Genomic DNA, 21,148 nt, shown 5'->3' with positions numbered 1-21,148 from the left:
TGAAGATCAATTAAATTGACATCTTGACACTACTATTCTAACTATAAAACCTGTTGATTTTCATAGATAAGGTGATATGATTATAAATTTGTTGTCATGATCTCAATACATCAGAGTTCCAACAATGACAGGTATCTCCATATCTCGCCATCCGCTAAATAATTGCACTCCTGGTACAAATGCTAGTATTAAATTTAATTAAAAAAAAATCATATATTTTGAGTGCACGAATATTTTATAAAGTCAAAATTGAAATGAAATGATATGAATGATTTTTAATGGCATCAGTTGTTTTGAGGTTGAAAGATTTTTTCTGCAATTTGAGAGACACGTTTATGAAGTTACAAGTTTAGTCTAGATCTTTGAAATTAAAATATCTATTGAAAGTTTGGAATTTTCGAAATGCGGAATTTTGGTCTACCACAAAAGCAGCAATCTGTAGTCTTTGAAAAATTAAAATTTCATAGATATTCCACCGGCTTTCTCTGAACATCTAACTTGCAGCAAAGGTTCATTACTGGAAGAGATAAAATATTATCCATGATATTAGCTTGAAGTTTCTGAGTTTGGCAACACACATTTTTCTGTCAATTTCTTGCATCATAATTGTCGTTCTCTTACTAGCTACATTATGATGATGGATCATAGAGTGTGATCTGCAGGAAAAAATTAAAACTTACACGGTTAAATCTAAAAAAATTAAGCCAAAACCATGAATTCAAATATAGAAAACCACTCTATAAGATATTGCATTAATACTGAACTATCGTTCTGTATTAAGTTGGGAAATAACTCTTCCATTCTATATTAAGATATAGAATGGATAAGTTTTTCTTCCATATTTTTCACTGAAACATAGTTGATACTGGTGTATTATCAACGAAGTACAAAGAATAATGATTTCCAGTTCATTCAGTTCATTAATGCATGCATAAAATTAAATTATTGAACAGTAGAATGTTTTAGTTTCAACATTGAAAAGTTGAACGTGAAATCTTAGTTTTGATCCATAAGCATGCAGCTGGATTAACAGGATACATCAATTTCGAATGATAGCAATACATCGATTCCCATACCTGTTGGATCACAGCTGCAGCCCATATTCATTTTACTGTATCCCCACAAACTATGACATACAGAAAACTGAAAAGCCTGATTGCATGGTGAATGCAAAATAATGCGCTCACATTTATTCGTTGAGCAATAGCACTTTTCAGTGTGACCAAATCTAGAAATAATAATTTGGAACTCTCCTTGGAAAGGAAAAAGAAAGCCAGCCTTCCGAGTGTCAGTATACTCGAGCTTTTGGAGGAAATGTTTCCACCTCATCATCCAAAGTGTTCATATGGACAGGCCTATAGGCCATACGAACCTTCCCATTTTCCCAGTAACTGCAGCAAAATAAAACCACAAAATCATGGTTAATTAACACGTTAGTTATCTAAATTTTCTTCATAATTTTTTTACCATATTAACCCTCTTGATAAAATCTCTCGATGCGAACAAAATGACATTTTTAATGTGAACTTACCATTTCAATATACGCACAGTTTTTTCTGCACATAATATTATTTTCAATTTTGAGCTTTCCAGCAAATAATAGAAATTGAAAACATTTTATTGGAATAGGAGAGTTTGGCATTTCTACATACGTTCTGGCAGAAAAGGCATAGCTCCAAGGAACCAACAAATAGACAATAGAACAACTAAAACGAGTGCTGTTATGTTGGATCATTTTATACAAAACTCAACTTGAAATATCCATGTAAGGACCTTTTTTTTGTCCTTTGCCACTCGAATTGAAAATGAATGTATGTACTTCTGTTAGGATCTTAGTTGCAGGTTGTTTTGCTTGATCGTTTGAGAATGAAGTCTAACATGTATACTCAGACTATAAGAGCATAGAAAACATAAATATTCCCATGAGAGAACATACTTCAATAGGTGCAGAATAGAATAGATTGCACACTGAAATTAAGCTTATATAGCTAACTATATTAGGCATTCAAGACAATCTGAACTTGATATTGCAATATGCCAATTTCATGTCTTTATCATCAACCAATACAAACTATGTCTGGCTTCTATGATTGAAACAACACCACCTAGCTATGAATGGCTATTCAAGGATCTCAACCAAATAAGTAAACAGCTGAAAGCAGAAGATAACAGTGGCCAGATTTTATCCACTCAAGCTTCACTAAAATATTTTATATAGGGAATTCACGAGTGTAACCCGGGTGCATGCACCCGGGTCAAAACCCCGGCGCACTCGGTGCGCGTAAGCACCTAGTGCGGGTGCATCACACACCCGAGTACCCCCGCCGGGAGTTTTTCCGCTGCTGCACCCCCGCCGCACCGGTCAAGCATTCGGGGGGGACGCGGTGCTTGGGTGCACAGGTGCTCGCGGGGTGCTTCCTAGGTGCTTGTGGGGTGCTTCCCGGGTGCTTGCAAGGTGCTTCCTGGTTACTCACTTTGATATGGCTATGATACATTATTATTATTTCATTGTTTCATGCTATTCGACTCTTTGTCACCATGAGCATCTTTATGATATATGATATTCATAGAATCATATTTGAACAATGAATTTTGAATTTTGCATCTTGAACTAAGTTAATTTGTTAAATGGTCATTAGTAATGGTTACGAAGTTTCAAGTTTGAACTTATGATTTGTGAGTCACATTTCAATTTTCTCTATTCATTGTATTCAACTATATTTGGTATGTTAATGTTATATAATATATTGAAGTATCATTTAATAATTAGCATTTTCAGTCATATATATAATATATATACTATGCAACCCCCTCCCCCCACTCCCCCTCCTCCCCCGCCCCGCCACCCCCCCTCCGCTCTGCCACCGCCGCACCCCCGCCGTCCCCAAATTGAGGCTATTTTTTTCCCGCACCCGAAACTCATCCCAACATCCCCCCGCACCGCTGCACTGCCCCACTGGGGTAACACTAGAATTCACTCAAATTTCGTATGTCAATACTGCCCACAATATTGCAGCTCACAGTTCATAAGTAGCAACCATACATAACAATTTATGTGCACTATAGAGAAAGAGCCAACCACATCTTATCAGCAGCTCATAAACATAGTTTTCATTTCATTTGCAGAATCCAGCATAGTGAATGTCTCAAATCATCATTAACCCCCAAACAAGGGATCCCATGTTTGAGCATTGATTTAGAAGGCATCAGGCAAAGTCAAAAAAAATGGGGACTTCACACTTCTCCTTGGTTATCAATTCGGATTTGGATGCGGATGCGGGAAGTGGGTGGGTGATTTTTTTTTTGTGGGGGGGTTTGGATGTTAATGCATGTGTGTGTGTGTGTCTATATATATATGTTTCCAAGCTTATATGAATATTCACAATAGACATGAGAACCACATCTTTGCCCCCTACCTCTTAACTTCTAGTGACAGTACCCTCCTCAAAGGTCTCGCATAGAATGAAATAATGTGCTACCAATGACTAGTATGATTCAATCAATCATAAATTTGCTAATAGCAACTTGCAAAACATTGTCCTTTGCTTTAATACTTGTACACATCTGTGTTATATATTGGTGCTGCCCTTGTTTTCTTACTTGATTGATCATGATGTATGTTGCAAGCCAAGTTGGGAATGGTTTGCACATCTCAGCTACGACCCTAAAATACATTGAATTGCGCATTGAACTATAAAAGATTTTGCGCTGTGTAATGACCATAATCTTCTCAGCCTCTTGAAGCAATGGACAATGTACAAGTGTCCATCTTGACTGTACATGGTACAAGCAGGCAATATTTTGCAATGTGGTGCTATTTTTAATCTACACTTTTAGAAATGGGTTCATCCCCATGTCAAAGCTTACAACTACTGTCATGTGCAAAACAACTTTTAGGGCCTCATAGAAAGATCCTGTACTCTTAAACAAAATGCAGCAAATAGCTAGGGGAAAAACATCTCCAATTTAACAGTAAAACAATACTAGTAATATATTTTATATATTTAATTCAAAATGCTTTACACAAGTCTCAACCCCCCTGTAAAAAAGTGTTCCCACAGGCTTCCCTTTTCAAAGTATAATGCTCATAACACACATCTAATGCATGTAAACATTTAATGCTTGCTCTATACAAATACATGTATGGTTGTTTACTGTAAAGGGATTTTGACAAGCCTTGGTTTGATTTGGGCATCCTCTGAATACAGCATTTAGAATCTAGATACATGTAGAATTTATGTTCAATTTTTTCCAAAATTTTCTTTTCAAGATTAAGTTTATCTTTCAATGTGAGATCTTCAAAAATTTGTATGAGTGTTACTAAATCCTAATTTTAAATGCATATATAGCTATTGGCAGGATTTTGATGCATAGTGTCCCTTGCTCTTCTATTGCATCCCTTTAAACCCATTGAAGACATTTTCTTCTGTTAGAGACTTTGGTCCCAAGACACCATCGCTTGCTTTGGCAGAGTTCGTTTCAACAGTTTCCTGGTTCTCTCTTTCGAAAACCACAGTTTTGTATACAACTCAAGTTTTTCCAATCAATAGGGAAGAAGAAACAGGGAAAAATATGCAGGCCTCTAACCTAAACAAAGCTACAGCAGTGGTGCTGCGTGCAGTAGCAAAAGAGTGCAAGAGATTGTCATTGACGACTTATTTTCCCAATAATAAAAACCATTTAAACCCTTTGACGACATATTTTCCTGGGGCTCTTGGACATTCAGAGAAACACAACCTAGATCTCAAAGGCCTATGCTACATAATAAAAGATACAAAATGGAGTTTATCAAAAACATTCAGTTAACAAGAGCACTGATTAGTTTGATTGGAAGCAATGGGAGGTTATGATTTGGTTGTGATTAATTCCTTGAAAAAATTTCCAACACTGATGATGTAGTGTAAGTTTTAAAAGCCTCACATTTCATTCCCTATTTCAGTTTAAGTCTGACAATTCAGCTTGTAAATACTGGAAATCCTGATGAAGAGCATTGGTCATTGTGAACCATATGCTTGATTCCTTGAATGTACTCAGGCTTGGAAACCCAATGTAGAAAATAGATGAAGACTCAATGAGTAGATTATAAAGATCTTTACTTGGTTCCTTTAAGTTCATTTAAGTCATAGTGATGAGGCTTGTAAAGATTGCTGATTCATCTTCTAGAATTTTCTAACTGTAGGGTATAGAATTTACTATTCTTTTGTATTGGAAGGGATTTTTCTTTTCTGGCATACTATCAAAGTAATTAGTGTATTCAAAGTTTTTGGATTTCTGCAAGTAATAATTATGATGGTTTCATTTGGAATCAACTTTGTTATATGCACAGGCAATGAGTTCACTATGTTTTATTCTTCTGTTGGAGCATTTGGCCCCAAGGCAGCATCGCCTACGCTGGTGGAGTCTGCAGTTGCTGAAGACTATGGTGTTGGCATCTCTGATAATGGGCTGGAGATTGCAAAGCTTGGGATTGATGTATAGAATATCAACTCCTTTGGGAAGAAAGGGATTGCCAAACTATTTCCTATACAGGCAAGTTGATTATTATTTGTTCTTTTCAAGAGACTTAAAATTGAAGAGTTAGGATTTTAGTGGCGTTGTAGAAAGATATTTTGATCTTCACTTTATAATTACATACTAGATGGATTTGCTTTGCGAAGGGGCTAAAGTTGGAAAACATTTAATAGCACAATTTTTTATTTGGAATTATGACGTTTTTGTCACATTGACCTGAGATTTGTACCCTTAAATCCCTATGGTTTTTCTTATTTTGGCTAAATTTATTTACCATTTTTTGTTTTGAGCATGCACTTCTTCCCTGCAAACAAATTTCAAATTAGAGTAGACTAGAAAAACTCTTTTGGAAATTTTCATTAGATGTCTTTTTTATCTTGAATTAGTTAAATTCTACTTCTGTATGGTGTCTTAATGGTCAAATTGATTCCAAAGTTGTTTGTAATGTCCCCTTTCTTAATAGGTTATGTTTTGGGGACTACTACCTCAAAATTCCAATAGTCTCCTTAGTTTTATGCAAGATTTATATTGTCAATAGTATTGTACAATGATGATAATCTCCTTAAACTTGTAAGATCAAGTATACCAATAAAAATATATAATTATACATTGTCTCTAAAAGTAGAGGTTAATAAACTATTAATTGTTTGCTATATTATGTCTTGATGACTTATGGATTGCTTAATTTAAGACTGGGTGAGATTCATAGATTTTGGTCATACAACGAGGGACATTGGATATAATTCTGAGGGATAACACCGTCCCAATTATATTGATGTGAATTATACTTAAGCTATTTAATCAGATCTCAGTGATAATGGTGGGTATTTCCTTGACGTTGTTTCTGGATTATTGTTTTATGGATATGAGAGACTAATGACTGAGGGATATATGTTTGTATATTTTATTTCTACTCCTTATCATCCTCCAAAAAAAAAGAGTTATGCTTGCTGACTGCCAGAGGTTATATATGCTCCCCTTAATAATTATCTCATATCTATGTCTCCCTATCTGCGTACGTGGTCTATGTTGTATTGCCTGAATTTATAATTATTTCCCAATCATACCTGATTATATTTAGGCCTAACTATAGAGGGTATCTGCCGTATTCTTCCTTCTTATGTTGGGCATATGCTACTTTCTCCTTCCTTGATATTGCTCTGCTCTTCTTCGATACCTCAAAACTCTTCCGTTCTCCTATGCCTTTCCCATGGTGTTCCAACTGTTGTTCCTCCTCTTTATATATATGCGGCAGTGAGTAGTATAGTTGTTCCGTTTATACCCTCCTCTACCTCTCTTCCATTGACTCATGTATATTAATATTAATTCAAATGATGCAAGTAATGGTCGGATATCTTTCATATATTGTAGCCCTAAGGTTAATTAACTTTAAATAATGAGTTTGACGTTATGAATTTGTAATATAACCTTTTAGTATATTGATCCAATACTATTTAATAATAATGCTTCTCCATTTGGATGGTTATTATTATATTGAGGCTATTAAATCAATTTATATATTATATTACTATTATTATCACTTTATTTAATTTTCTTATTGTATTATTATATTCATTTGTAATCTCGTATTGTATTGTCTTAACTATAATTTAGTTTTAATAAATTATATTTTATTATTATTTTTATCATTATTATTATTATTTCTTCTTTCTTTTTTTATTTAATATTTTATCAATTGATATAATATTATATCCATTTGATATAGGATAACAATAAATGATATATATATATTTAATATTTGTGTTAGTGAAATAGGATCTGTAACTTGTAATAGCACTTGTGGATATTTTATGTGTTTTCCAAGTTACTATTTGAATGAGTATATATATAATATAAAGAGGCATGTCTCTTGAAGAGACACGCCTCTTTAATATATTAACTTACATTAGTTATAGTTATAACACAACTAATATACCTTCAATATATGTGTGTGTGTGTGTGTGTGTCACTCTTAATATAAGTTAATTATTCCATATATGATATTTGTCATATATTATACATCTCATATTTATAATATAATTTATCCGACATAACTATAATATTAACACTCCCTCTTAATGAAGAAGGATAAAACACATAGATATTACACCATAGGTAATATTTCAAAAATAATGCATATAGGAAATTTTTGATCAGAAGATTTCCAGTATATGATATCATATAAGTATTGGCCTATTAGAATATCAACATATGATATTCACCAATTACTATTTGATATCATATTAGGTAACATGAGCATTGGCCTATCAAAATATCAACAATATGATATTCACCAAGCTCTCAAGAGTAATGGCTTATCAGAAACATCAATTGAATGATGATCACCAAGTACTCAGTGTGGTATTGGCCTATCAGAATATCAAGGCAAGATATTCACCAAGTACCGAAATATATCTATACAAGCAACTTGTAGATAATCAAATTAATGATATCAACCGCCTAGTTGTTGATTTATAAGATAAAGCCTTTACATGAAACAATTTCGCAAAAATGAATCATGCTACAAGTTATTGTAAGGACATCACTTTACAACAACTTCTCCTAATACAAGTGATAATTATTTAGAAGTTGTCACTTATTTATGATGTACACAGGGAACAAGCTCATACATGTATGACATCAAAAGTTCGCATGAAGTCTCCACGAATATTGTCATGTGGTGTTGTCACAACATTCACCATAAAGCATATCAGAGAATAAGGTTTCTCCCTCTTAGTTTGATATCAACTTTTTTGACCTCTTAGCACAACGTTCTCTTCGATGAAGTATCAAACTTCCTTTGAATCTGTTATCATCCTTCTAACCTCTTCAAGCAAGTCATGTCATGCTTCCCTAGTTCAATGGGTATCCTGATAGCATAAAGCCTTTTAGCCTACATAGATGAGACTTTATCCCATGAATCATAGTCCTTTAGCTATTATAGTTTTTGACTAGTGTTGAATCCATCAACAAGGCCTACTCCTTCTGAACTAATATCATCAAAAGTTTGATTTAAACATTTTTATTTTCTGCTCCCTCTCTTTCTCCAAGGTTGCCTCTAATGAACTGTCAGATTCCCTCTCATAATTTCAATCATCAAAGATATTTGCTTCAAGAAACTCACATTATCCAGCCTAATCATCAGATGATTCGTGAATCCTAAATCACAGCATCTCTGGAGCTACTATCATAAGATTGAGTCTACACAATATTTGATAGCATGCCTAATGTACCAATCTTCTTTTCGTGCAAGAACATCCTTAGAGACAAAGGAAAAGATCAAGGCGAATAGCTCTTTATAGTAATTATAGAAATACAAAATAAGAGAGAGACTACAATGAGTAAATACATGCAATACCCAAGGATAATAAAAATTTATTTGCAATAATAATATAAGTTGCTTCAATGAAGGTCCATATGCATCAAATTAGAAAATGCCTCCATGTAAGAATTTGTTAAATTTGAGTACGTCTTTTCTACTGCCATATAAGGACAGTTCAAACAAGAATAGAACATTGGTTATCATTCCCCCTTACAATGTTAGATTCCTACTCTTATATTATTAAACATATAGGTATGCCAACAAAGTTGCATATATTCGGACACAACCTATCTCCTTGTAACTCAAGCCACATTGGTATGGCTTTCGCAATGTGTCACATGCCCATGTATCAAATAATGCTTGTTTACCATCATTTCTTTCTCCATTTCCAAGAAAGAAAATCATTATCAATATGCACACCATCTAGGCATCAATGTCGTTCCACCAAATACATCAACTCCTATTTATTCAGATCTTGTGGGCTCTGATACCATGTTAGTGGAATAGAATCTGTAACTTGTAATAACACTTGTGGATATTTTATGTGTTTTCCAAGTTATTATTTAAATGAGTATATATGTAATATAAAGAGGCATGTTTCTTGAAGAGACATGTCTCTTTAATATATTAACTTACATTAGTTATAGTTATAACACAACTAATATACCTTCAAAATATATATATCACTCTTAATATAAGTTAATTATTCCATATATGATATTTGTCATATATTATATATCTCATATATATAATATAATTTATCCGATAGAATTATAACATTAACAATTTGTTTATTTTACTTTATCAATGCAATCATAATTATAAATTATATTTATTGATTTATTTATCTTATTTTAACTTTATTATTATAAAAATTGATCTTGGAAATGGGGACATTACAGTCCACCCTTCCCAAAATTGCTTATCCTCAAGCAATTCAATATTCTCTCCTTAAGATTTGATCGTCCGTCCTGCAACAACAATGTTAAATCGGGATTAGCTAGTTTTAAATAAATTTAAGTATCCCAAGATTAGATTTTAAAGTACTAAGATCAATTTAAGAGAGGGCTTATCTTTATATACTGTGCGCTTCACGATCCTTCTTTGTCGTTCTTTGACCCATGACAAGTCTTGATTAGTAATCCTCATGAGTATTGGTAGAGACTTTATCTCTTCCAAATCCTTATGGATACCCTTTTTTCTTTTCTTCAAAAATCCTTAAGGAAGACTTTATCTTTCCTTTAGGCCTCAATGAGTATCCTTTTGGGAAGTACTCATCTCTATGATCCCTAGGAGAGACTTCATCTCATCCGAGGTCACTAGGGATATTCCTTTAGAATTATCCCTCTCTATTTAATCCTTAGGAGAGACTTTATCTCATCCTAAGGCCTCTATGGGTATCCCTTTAGGATTACCCATCTTTATAATCCTTGGGAAAGACTTTATCTCTCCCTAAGGCCTCTATGGATATCCCTTTAGGATAATCCCTCTTATAATCCTTAGGAGAGACTTTATCTCATCCTAAGGCTTCCAGAAGTGCATGATCTTTACTACTAAATATTTGTATTCATATGTTTATTACAAATTCTAATAATCAATTACTTGTTTTTACTTGTCAATCCAAAAGAAACATGTATGAATACTAACTAAGAGTCAATAATTTCTTATCCCTTATTCTCTAATATTGATTACCAATTCCATTCTCTAATTCATGCATCAAGTGGAATTTCTTCAAAAGACCATTGCTTTTCTCCTTCATTTTGTGCTTGGATATTGTTCAAACTTCTTGGATCATGTCTTGCTTTCTTATGCGATTTTTCTATTTCTCTCTTGGATGTTGCTTCTATTCTATTAATTTGATTCCTTTTTCTACACTTGTGACCTGATGCCCATGGTTCTCTACACCTAAAGCATAAGCCTTTCTTCATTACGTCCTCTTTTTGCTTGAGAGCATCCTTCCCTTGGCATTGGTGCCCAACAGTCCATGGTCCTTTGCAAAAATAACATTCTTTTTCTTTATGATCATTTCTTGAGTTAGTCTCTATGTTATGTCCTTGTTGAAAACTTTTTAGATCTTTCCTTTGAATGATTTGATTCTACCATTTTTGCTTTTCTGATGGCTTCTTCCAAGTTTTTCGGTTCATCCGATTTAACAAAGTGTCTGGTGGAGTCCTTTAATCCTTCTATAAATATATGAGTGAGTCTCTTTTGGGAAAGGTCTAGAACCATAACTAATAACTCTTGAAATTTGTGAGCATAGTCTTCTACTGTTCCAATTTGTCTAAGTTGAGTTAGTTCTTGCAAATACCATTCGATTTCCTTATCATCAGATCTGCTCATGAGCTTTTGGAAAAATTCTTCATAGGATTTTACGTCTTTATGCCCCAATGAGATTTGCCCATGGGTCCACCAATCATGTGCTGCTCCCTCTAGATGCACAATAGCAAATTGCAAAGCATCTTTTTTTGTCATGGGATTTAGAATGTAAAATATGTTTAGTTTCTCCAACCATTGGCGTCGTGTAATCTGTCCTGAACCATCAAAATGCGGAAGCTTTATTTTGTTAATTTTATGTTTGAGTTCTTCATTTACCGTCCTTCTAGACGTCTCCCTTCGTTTATCTTCACAAAATTCTCTAAACGATATTAGTTCTCTAATGTTAGGTTTTAGAGCAGCATATGCCCTCGCAATATCTTCTGTAGTAGTTAGGGTTTGCTCGACCACTTCCTCCTCTCTTAAATTTACTCTTCTAGGTAGGAATGTGGGTTGGGGTAGGTTGGAGCTTGAAGTTACATTGTTATTTTCAGAATGGACTGAATTAGTTTCTCTCCCTATGTCAGGATGACTCCTCAAATTATTGATCGAATTTCTCATGTTCTATAATGCTTGCAAGAGGGCCTGATTTTATTTTTCCATGAGGTCTAACATGTTTTGATTGGTTTGGTGGGTTTGCTCTATATAAGATCTTACTTCGTTTGCCAAATCATTCATTGTGGTTTTATTTGTTCTTCTTTCGTAAGTTTCCATGAGCCTTCACTCATAGGATGGCAGGATTATGCTCTGATACCACTGTAATGTCCCCTTTCTTAATAGGTTATGTTTTGGGGACTACTACCTCAAAATTCCAATAGTCTCCTTAGTTTTATGCAAGATTTATATTGTCAATAGTATTGTACAATGATGATAATCTCCTTAAACTTGTAAGATCAAGTATACCAATAAAAATATATAATTATACGTTGTCTCTAAAAGTAGAGGCTAATAAACTATTAAGTGTTTGCCGTACTATGTCTTGATGACTTATGGATTGCTTAATTTAAGACTAGGTGAGATTCATAGATTCTGGTCATACAACGAGGGACATTGGATATAATTCTGAGGGATAACACCATCCCAATTATATTGCTGCGAATTATACTTAAGTTATTTAATCAGATCTCAGTGATAATGGTGGGTATTTCCTTGACGTTGTTTCTGGATTATTGTTTTATGGATATGTGTGACTAATGATTGAGGGATATATGTTTGTATATTCAATTTCTACTCCTTATCATCCTCCAAAAAAAAAAAAGAGTTATGCTTGCTGACTGCCAGAGGTTATATATGCTCCCCTTAATAATTATCTCATATCTGTGTCTCCCTGTCTGCGTACGTGGTGTATGTTGTATTGCCTGAATTTATAATTATTTCCCAATCACGCTTGATTATATTTAGGCCTGACTATAGAGGGTATCTGCCGTATTCTTCCTTCATATGTTGGGCGTATGCTACTTTCTCCTTCCTCGATATTGCTTTTCTTTTCTTTGATACCTCAAAACTCTTCCGTTCTACTATGCCTTTCCCTTGGCGTTCCAACTGTTGTTTCCTCCTCCTTATATATATGCGGCAGTGAGTAGTATGGTTGTTCCATTTATACCTTCCTCTACCTCCCTTCCATTGACTCGTGTATATTAATATTAATTCAAATGATGCGGGTAATGGTTGGATATCTTTCATATATCGTAGCCCTAAAGTTAATTAACTTTAAATAATGAGTTTGACATTATGAATTTGTAATATAACCCTTTAGTATATTGATCCAATACTATTTAATAATAATGCTTTTCCATTCGGATGGTTATTATTATATTGAGACTATTAAATCAATTTATATATTATATTACTATTATTATCACTTTATTTAATTTTCTTATTGTATTATTATATTCATTTGTAATCTCGTATTGTATTGTCTTAACTATAATTTAGTTTTAATAAATTATATTTTATTATTTTTATCATCATCATTATTATTATTTATTTATTTATTTATTTAATGTTTTATCAATTGATATAATATTATATCCATTTGATATAGGATAACAATAAATGATATATATTTAATATTTGTTTATTTTACTATATCAATGCAATCATAATTATAAATTATATTTATTGATTTATTTATCTTATATTAACTTTATTATTATAAAAATTGATCTTGGAAATGGGGACATTACATTGTTCCAGCTGGGCCTGTTAGGGTAGGGCCACACTCAGTATTTGCTCCCTTATATGACTATTTAGACTTCTTCATGTCTCCTATTTCAAGCCATTTTATTAAATCGTAAGTTATTATTTTTATTCCTGTTTAAGTTTATAAGGGACCCTAAGTTTGAAAACGTATGACTATTTTACATTAACACCCATCTTAAATTTTATTTAATCTTCCTCCAAAATGACATTATACTTAATCCTTTCCTTGCCCATTCGGGCATTCCACACCTAGTTGGTTATATGATGTATACAGTATTTTACCTTGATTCTTACAGTTTATTATACTCTAGGGATTTGTAATTGTGTCTTTGTCATCAAATTTCTGGTGTGGAGTAATTTGCTAGACATTCTCTTTACAAAAGTTGCCATTATTGCGATATATTCATCATTTTTAATTTATTAAATAATTGGACCCTGTGCAGTGAAATATATCCTACCCTTTGTCCACAATTTAGCATCATCAAAGATTTAGTAACTTTCTATTCCAAGTGCCTTTTGTATGCAAAGGTAAGTTGGAATGCATTGGTAATTTTAATACCTTAGCTCTTTATTATTTTTCCTTGTTGATTTTCTATTAGGATTGTTTCTTGAGTATATAATCAAGCTTTTTCCCTGGGTTGGATTTTAAATCTTGTAAATATTTCCATATATAAAGAAAGAGCTTGATTGTGCATTAGCATGTTTGCTATGTAAATATCTGCATTTAGGCAATGAGTTCTGACCATGCTAATGTTACATATAGAAAGAAGTGTTGGATCCCTCAATGCAATGTCGTGATGTGATTGGCCTTGCCAGAACAGGAACTAGAAAAACTTAAGCTTTTGGAATTCCCACTCTAAATAAGATCATTCAAAACAAATGCAAAAATGGGTTTGTTCTTGTTTCATATTGAATTGTTTCAAGTTATTTTTACTGATTGAGTAAAATTTAAATGATCAAAGGTCCTATTACTATATTCTTAGTCACTATTCATGATAAATTTTTTCTTTGGAAATGATGTTGCATCTATAGGCGCAACTACAATCCCTTGGCTTTAGTTTTGACTCCTATATTTGAGCTTGCATTGTGTCACAATACACTATGTTGCTATGGTCGAGGATCAATACGTAGCCAAATTGACATTATTAGAAGGGGCCTGGATGTGATCGTTGGAACTCCTAGTTGCATTATTGATTTGATGAATCAAGGATCTTTAATTTTGTCGGATGTTGAATTTATTGTGTTGGATGAGGCAGATCAGAAGCTTGTTGTTGGCTTTGACTAGGATGTCAAGGTGATTATGTAGAGATTACCTCAAAAGTGAAAGAGTATGCTATTTTCTACCACATTGCCTTCTTGGATGCATAAAATATTTAACACATCCACTGCTTGGAGATCTTGTAAGTTGTAAACTAGCTGTATTTTGTTATTAAAAATCATACCTTCATGGTGGTTTTATATATTAGCTGAGCATGCGTGAACCATGTTAAAAGTGACTCTTTTTTCTAAACTAGTATATCTATAAGCTGTTGAATCTGAACTATTTTGTATTTCTAGATGTCACATTATATTGTATTAACTGATTTTGTGAAAATGAGAGATATTTTACACAGTGTTTAGGTGACTCTCCTCAGAAATTGGCTGAAGGAATCATTCGCTATTCTATTGTGGTATTTACTTATGGCAAACATTAAATTCTTGGCCCGTTAATAATTGTATGGTGTTTAATTTGTTAATGCATTTGAGTTCATTTTGATTTTACAAAATTGATTAGCATTTGTAGAATAGTTATCAATGCACACAATATACAGAATTGGACGCTCCCTCCTACGGCGCTAGATTCTTCGGTTCTTGGTCCAGTAATATCTCCTCCCCTTGTGATTCACCTTTTATCTGGCTGGAGCTTTGTTCTTGCCAATGCTCTCTTCATGTAGGGTTTTTAGGATTCTTCCCCCCTTCCTTTCTGGTGCTTCTGAAATAGCCAAGTTGGCTATACCTTCTATTGTGTTTTCAATCAACCTTTCGTCAATTTGATTTGCACTTTGAGAGTGGTTCAATAGTCCCCTTAAGTGGCGATGTCTTTCCTCATGTTGGTGGAGACACAAAGTTCGCAGGGCGGCTTGCCCCTCAGTTTCTTCTTTTGGCACTCACCTGGGATATTTATTTGGAAGTAGGGGCATGAATTGTTTTAGTGTCCGATTATCTTCGTTGGATTGTCATGCTCCTCCAATTCTCGTGTCCTTCTCTCAGCGAATTGTTGGAGCACTTTTCTTCTTCAATCTCTTTCCATTTTTGCTCTTTCTTCCTCCATGTGTACCAAATTTCTTGCCAATAGTCAAGGTATTTGTCCAAGTACATTGTACACCACTAGTGGTAAGAAAGCTCGTCTCGTACCATGCTCTCTGGAAGCACCCTCTCTCGGGCTTCCCTTTGAGCATAATGGTCAACTGAAACTTCCCAGGCCACCACCAAATCTTGCGTCACCTAATCTTCTCTTGTTATTTCCTCCTCTTCTCCATCAGGTAGTAGAAAGGGTCTTCCCATTACTCCATCCTACCTAGTCGATGACCTCGAGGTTCGAACTTAGGCAATGGCACCAAAATGTAGAATGTTTATCAATGCAGAATATACAAAGCAATATAGCATGGATTCAATTATACCAACATGACAATCATTACTAGTACCAGAATACTAAAATGGCAAGGAAATGTTATTACTTTATTGATTACCAAAAACATGAGTACATCATCCATATTCAAAAGATCTTATATAATGGTCGGTTGGTTGGGAAAAGCAACGGCACATACCCTCGCTTCCTAACTACCCTACCCAACAAAGCTTAACCAGTTCTAATTATTTATTACGTACTGCAACGTTGAATTTATTTATTATTGATTTCTTTTTCTTGCACATTATAGGTGCTGTGAATTATTTTCTATGATTGAGGACTTGCCAATTTGTTACTGTTATCAAAATAAGTAGTCTTGAAATTTGTGTGTTATATATGTGTGTGTGTGTATTCTGGATTTTAATTAATTATTTTTTCATGCATTGATAATCAAAGTTTAATGATGTTGATTGTTGCTTATAAAATTCACTCATGGGATGGTAAAAGCTGAAATGCAATAGTTATGCGGGACTTATCAAGAGAAACTAATTGAGTTTATATGTAGTGATTAATCTAATTACCCAATGATGTTTGTTTAGTTATGAACAGCTCACTTTGAAGATGTTCAATATACATTACTTATCCCTAAGCATTACTTTTTTTGATTTGGTATATGCAGTCATTATCAATATGACTGCTATAGTAGAATGCTAGAAGTTTGTAGTCTTTTATGGCTGGCTAACATACATTCCATTATACAAGTTGGAGTTTGAGGCAATGTGCTTTATATGGTTTTGAAAAGTCCCATCTGAAAAAAGTTGCAATGACGTCAACGCACTGTTTTTAACTCATTGCAGAATTTTAATTAGAAAATAGCACACCCTCTGAAAAATTAGGAGAAACATCTACTTTTATACAAGATTATTTTCTTAGAGTGTAGATTTCACTCAATTTTTTAATTTGACTATTGAACTTATTAAATATTGTTAAACATAAAGATCACATTGGGCTTTTGATGTCAATTTCATTCCATTCTGATTTTTACAGATATTTTTTGAGTATAATTCACTTTGCTCATTGTTAGCATGCCCTCGTATGTAGAGCATTCCTTTTAGTTTAATTTTTTATTAAATACGATATGAATTTGTTTTTAATCTGTTGTGTATGTTTTAGAAACATTCCCAAGGTGGAAAATGTATTGTTTTTACTCAAACCAAATGAAATGCAGACTATCTTTCAACATCAATGAGCCAGGTTCTTGGAGGCATTGTATGACAATATTTCTAAGAGTTGATGAGAGAGGACTCTCACTAGTTTTCGTGAAGGGCGTTTTACTGTTTTGATAACTACTGATGTTGTTGCATGTGGGTTTGATGTATCTAATGTTGTTCTGGAATAGTTATGTTTTGCATATCATTCATTTGATTATTAGATACACTTTTTGCTTGTCAGCACTACAGAATAAAACATACTATCATATTTAACGGAGTGATTATTTTTTTATTAATGGAGGGATTCCTTTCAAGGTTTTTAACTTATGAGGATTGAACATATTTACATGTATTAATCATGCCATGCATCATGTTTATATGACATTGTTGATATATGGATGTCCAGATTAGTGAAATTTGGTAAAAAAAATCTTGAAATATTTGTTTATAGTTTGTATCTTTTGTAAATGTCATGTATGTTGTTTATAATATATATGACTGTAAAATCAATTTTTGTGGTTTCAGATTATTCACTTGAGCTGCTAAACTCTTCAAAAACAATTGTTCATAGATCTGGGCATGCTGGTAAAAATGGGACTGCCATACTTATATATTTTGAGCAACAAACTAGGGAAGTGAGGAGTCTTGAACAAGTTGTAGGTTGCAAGTTTAAGGAAATATTTTCTCTACCTCCACGAGAAATTTTATGCTCTCGTCCTTTTTGTTTTTAGGTTAAGTTTCTAAGTGGTTTGTGAAATTCATGTGCATATTTTCTCTTTCGATTAGGTTATGAAAAACTATTTTGTTTTACTTTTCTTTGTGTTTATATTAGTTTTCCCTTGCCTTCTTTCACTCTGTTTGCATTAGCCATAGCCGCAACTCTGTATGAGCAGATAAGGAAATCATATATTGTCCACATGAGTGAGTCCATGGAGCCCTCTGCATTTTTCTTCACAAGCACTGGTATGCCTCTCTCATCAAGGAGAAAGCTTCAAGTTGAGTTTCAGATGATTAAGGCTTATTGATATATACATATGATACATAAATTTATGGATTTGCAATGAATTTAGGCAGAGATGGGGCTGTAACATTAAAGAGCATGGAGGGTTGCTTTCCTGTGATCCCATCATTTGTCAAAAAAATAAAGACAAACCATTCTCCATAGTGCTTGGGTCTAGGAGACTCAAAAAACATTTTGTGACATCAATCCAATTCTTAAAAAAGATGTTATTGACGGTGTGATTGATAGCGGAATATGGCCTGAGAGTTAGAGCTTTAGTGATAAAGAGCTGGGACATGTGCCCGCAAAATGGGAAGGCATATGTCAAAGCAGGGAGAAGTTTAATACCTCTCAGGCTTTCACTACAACAAGAAAATCATTGGAGCTTGTTATTTTATTTGATAGCTCTAAAAATTAGAGTGGTGAAATTCCTATGAGTGCGATAAAATTGGCAAGAGACACTAACAACCACGAAACACATTGTGCTTCAATTGTCGTCGTAGGGTCGAAAGTGGAAGCAATGAGTTTTAATGGCATTGGCAATGAAATGGCCATAGGGATGGCTCCTCATTCTAGATTGGTCACATACAAGGTTTTTGGGGTTGTTATATCATCAATTTAAACATTTTTACTGCCATGCAAATGACCACTTTAGACAGTGTCAATATAATTTCCATGTCAATTTCCAAAGTGAAAATTTGTGGTCTCAAGGATTACATAGTAATGGGTGCTGATGGACCTCAAATTTTCGGCCTCTATTTATGATGTTGAAAACTTGAAAGAGTTATGGTCATGGATGTCTAGAACAGTATATGTTGGAGATAATCATTGATGCAAAATGGGAAATTACAAAGTTTACAATCTTTATTCTGAAAGGTTATATGACACTTCATTTTTTAATGGAAAGGCTTCTTGTCTCCCTTTTGATGATCATAATTATCCTCCAAAGCCAACTGATTGTATCGTTTTGTCAAAATGCATGATCATGGCTGAAGGAAAATGTTGAGAATGTAATTGTGGTTCACTGTAGAACTGGCATGACAAGAACAGGACTTATGATATCAAGTTTTCTGCTTTTCCTCAAGTTCTACCCGACTGCGGTAGAGTCAATATCAATATAATCTCTGGCATACTCTTGTGTGGGGAGCTTGAGATTGGGAAAACATTACTAGCAGAAGCAATTGCTCGTGAGGCAGGTGTAATTTTTTTTAATTTTTTATCAGCTTCCCAGTTTGTAGAGATGTATGTTGGAGTTGATGCTTCTCGTGTTCGAGCCCTTTATGATGAAGCCAAGGAAAATGCGCCTTCTGTTGTCTTTATTGATGAGTTGAATGCTGTTGGAAGAACTCGTGGTATTGCTAAAGGATCTGGAGGACAAGAACATGATGCCACAGTCAATCAGCTTCTTACATGCTTGGATGGATTTGAAGGGAGAGGAGATGTGATTACTATTGCTGATACCAACAGGCCAGATGTTCTTGATACAGCAATAGTGAGGCCTGGGTGCTTTGATCGAAAAATTAATATTCCCAAGCTTTTATTTGAAGGCTGTGTTGAGATTTTAAGGACATCTTAATATTGATAGAAGACTAATAAGATTGGATTACCTATCAGCTTCTTTCTGCAGAGGAAGACTCATCGAAGTATAAATGTCGGGTCACAAAGAGGGCTGAGAGAAAGGAGCAATGTTTGAACAAACATTGTACCAAACTTAATATGCCTGATATGTGCAAAGAATTTTTCCAGATTGCAAGCTATAGTTGTGTGTATGCTAAGACGATAAGGGAGCCGAGTATCAGAATTTGGTATTAATCATCCCTTTTTCTTAAAGCAATGTTGTCAAGGATAAATATCATAACATCTGCAAAAATAAGATACAGTGTCTATAGCACTCCAATGGTGATGTTTCCAAAAACCTTCAGGACGGCATATGGAGGTCATAGATATGTGCAAAGCCCTGAATCGAGATTGTCTCTCTCTGCGTCAACAACAACCGCAGGATCTTCTGGTAAGTATTTCCCATGAAATATTTGCTTGTATATTTACTTACAATGCTTTATATATACTTTGGCAGGTTGCGTTCAGATGTTGGGGTAATCATGTGTAGAAGAAACTAGAGAAGAGATGGCAGTCATCAAAGTTCGATAAAGGGAGAAACGCATGAAAAGAGCAAACGGAAGTGCCAATAAACAACGTCAATAACAGCAAACAAAAAACCACGAAACGCAGCATTACACACGTGACCAGAGATTGACAGATGATGGCCAAAACTACTAAACAGTCTTCAAATTATTGAAGAGGCGGAAATCCCTAAATTGAGCCGTTCCTGTGCCTCAATGTTTAAGCACTTTCAATCCAGAATTATGGAATGTGTGTGACAGAATTAAGTGCAAAATTCATCCTTCATTTGATGAAGTCTGAAGATATACCGGAAGAATTGATGTGTACAAGGGGATGGAAATATTTGAGCCCTTCCACCTGAGATTGCATTTTAGAGAAAGAGTTTTATGCATAAATATTTCAGTTTTTCTCGTCAACAGATTATAGTGTTTGGTTAATGGGCACAAAATATATATTTTTTCGCTCAAGGATGTCTTTAAGTCTTTGTGATTAGTTATTGGTTTTGGAGGGGTGTGTCGTTTTATGAAGGGATGAGTACCCTTTCGTCCTTTATAAATATAGGATGTAAAACCAAACAATAGACGACATACATATTCATTTTCATATTTAAAATTTTTTTATAGTTGCACTTATGATGTATTATATTCTTTTATTGGCGAAGAAATGAAGTTTTTGAACAAAGCCTGGACTAAATTACAGAGCAAATTCATATGCGATTCCGGAATTGAAACGCAATAAATTGATCATCCGTAAAGAGTGTCTTTATTGTGATTTATTTCTGGCATAATTATTTATTTTATATTTTGGAGTTTTAAACTATTGCTAAGTTGTGTCCTTTATAAATGTTTTTTATTTACTTT

At 33.9% G+C, this 21,148-nt stretch overlaps 1 protein-coding gene and 1 pseudogene across 3 annotated transcripts in view; one reads left to right on the top strand and one right to left on the bottom strand.

Moving 5' to 3' along the window:
• Positions 1 to 249: 249 nt before the first annotated feature.
• LOC149569227 (succinate dehydrogenase [ubiquinone] flavoprotein subunit, mitochondrial-like) overlaps positions 250 to 21,148 on the bottom strand; it is a 254,135-nt gene continuing 233,236 nt past the window's right edge. For 2 of the 3 annotated variants that reach the window (XM_089821977.1, XM_089821978.1), the window contains one exon: positions 912 to 1,391. In XM_089821977.1, the coding sequence (XP_089678103.1) occupies positions 1,289 to 1,391 (103 nt within the window). In that variant the 3' untranslated portion in view covers positions 912 to 1,288. Of the gene's footprint in view, positions 657 to 911; positions 1,392 to 21,148 lie in introns of those variants that run through there. The other variant, XR_016362732.1, reaches the window with a different exon arrangement.
• On the top strand, positions 4,489 to 19,743 carry LOC149569229 (DEAD-box ATP-dependent RNA helicase 53-like; annotated as a pseudogene).

Source organism: Cupressus sempervirens, chromosome 3 (genome assembly GCF_028749045.1).
Source record: "Cupressus sempervirens isolate cs-2001-9-10 chromosome 3, ASM2874904v1, whole genome shotgun sequence".
Classification (NCBI taxonomy): domain Eukaryota; kingdom Viridiplantae; phylum Streptophyta; class Pinopsida; order Cupressales; family Cupressaceae; genus Cupressus; species Cupressus sempervirens.
Note: the sequence above shows the minus strand (reverse complement) of the source record. Positions and strands in the feature narration are given on the sequence as shown.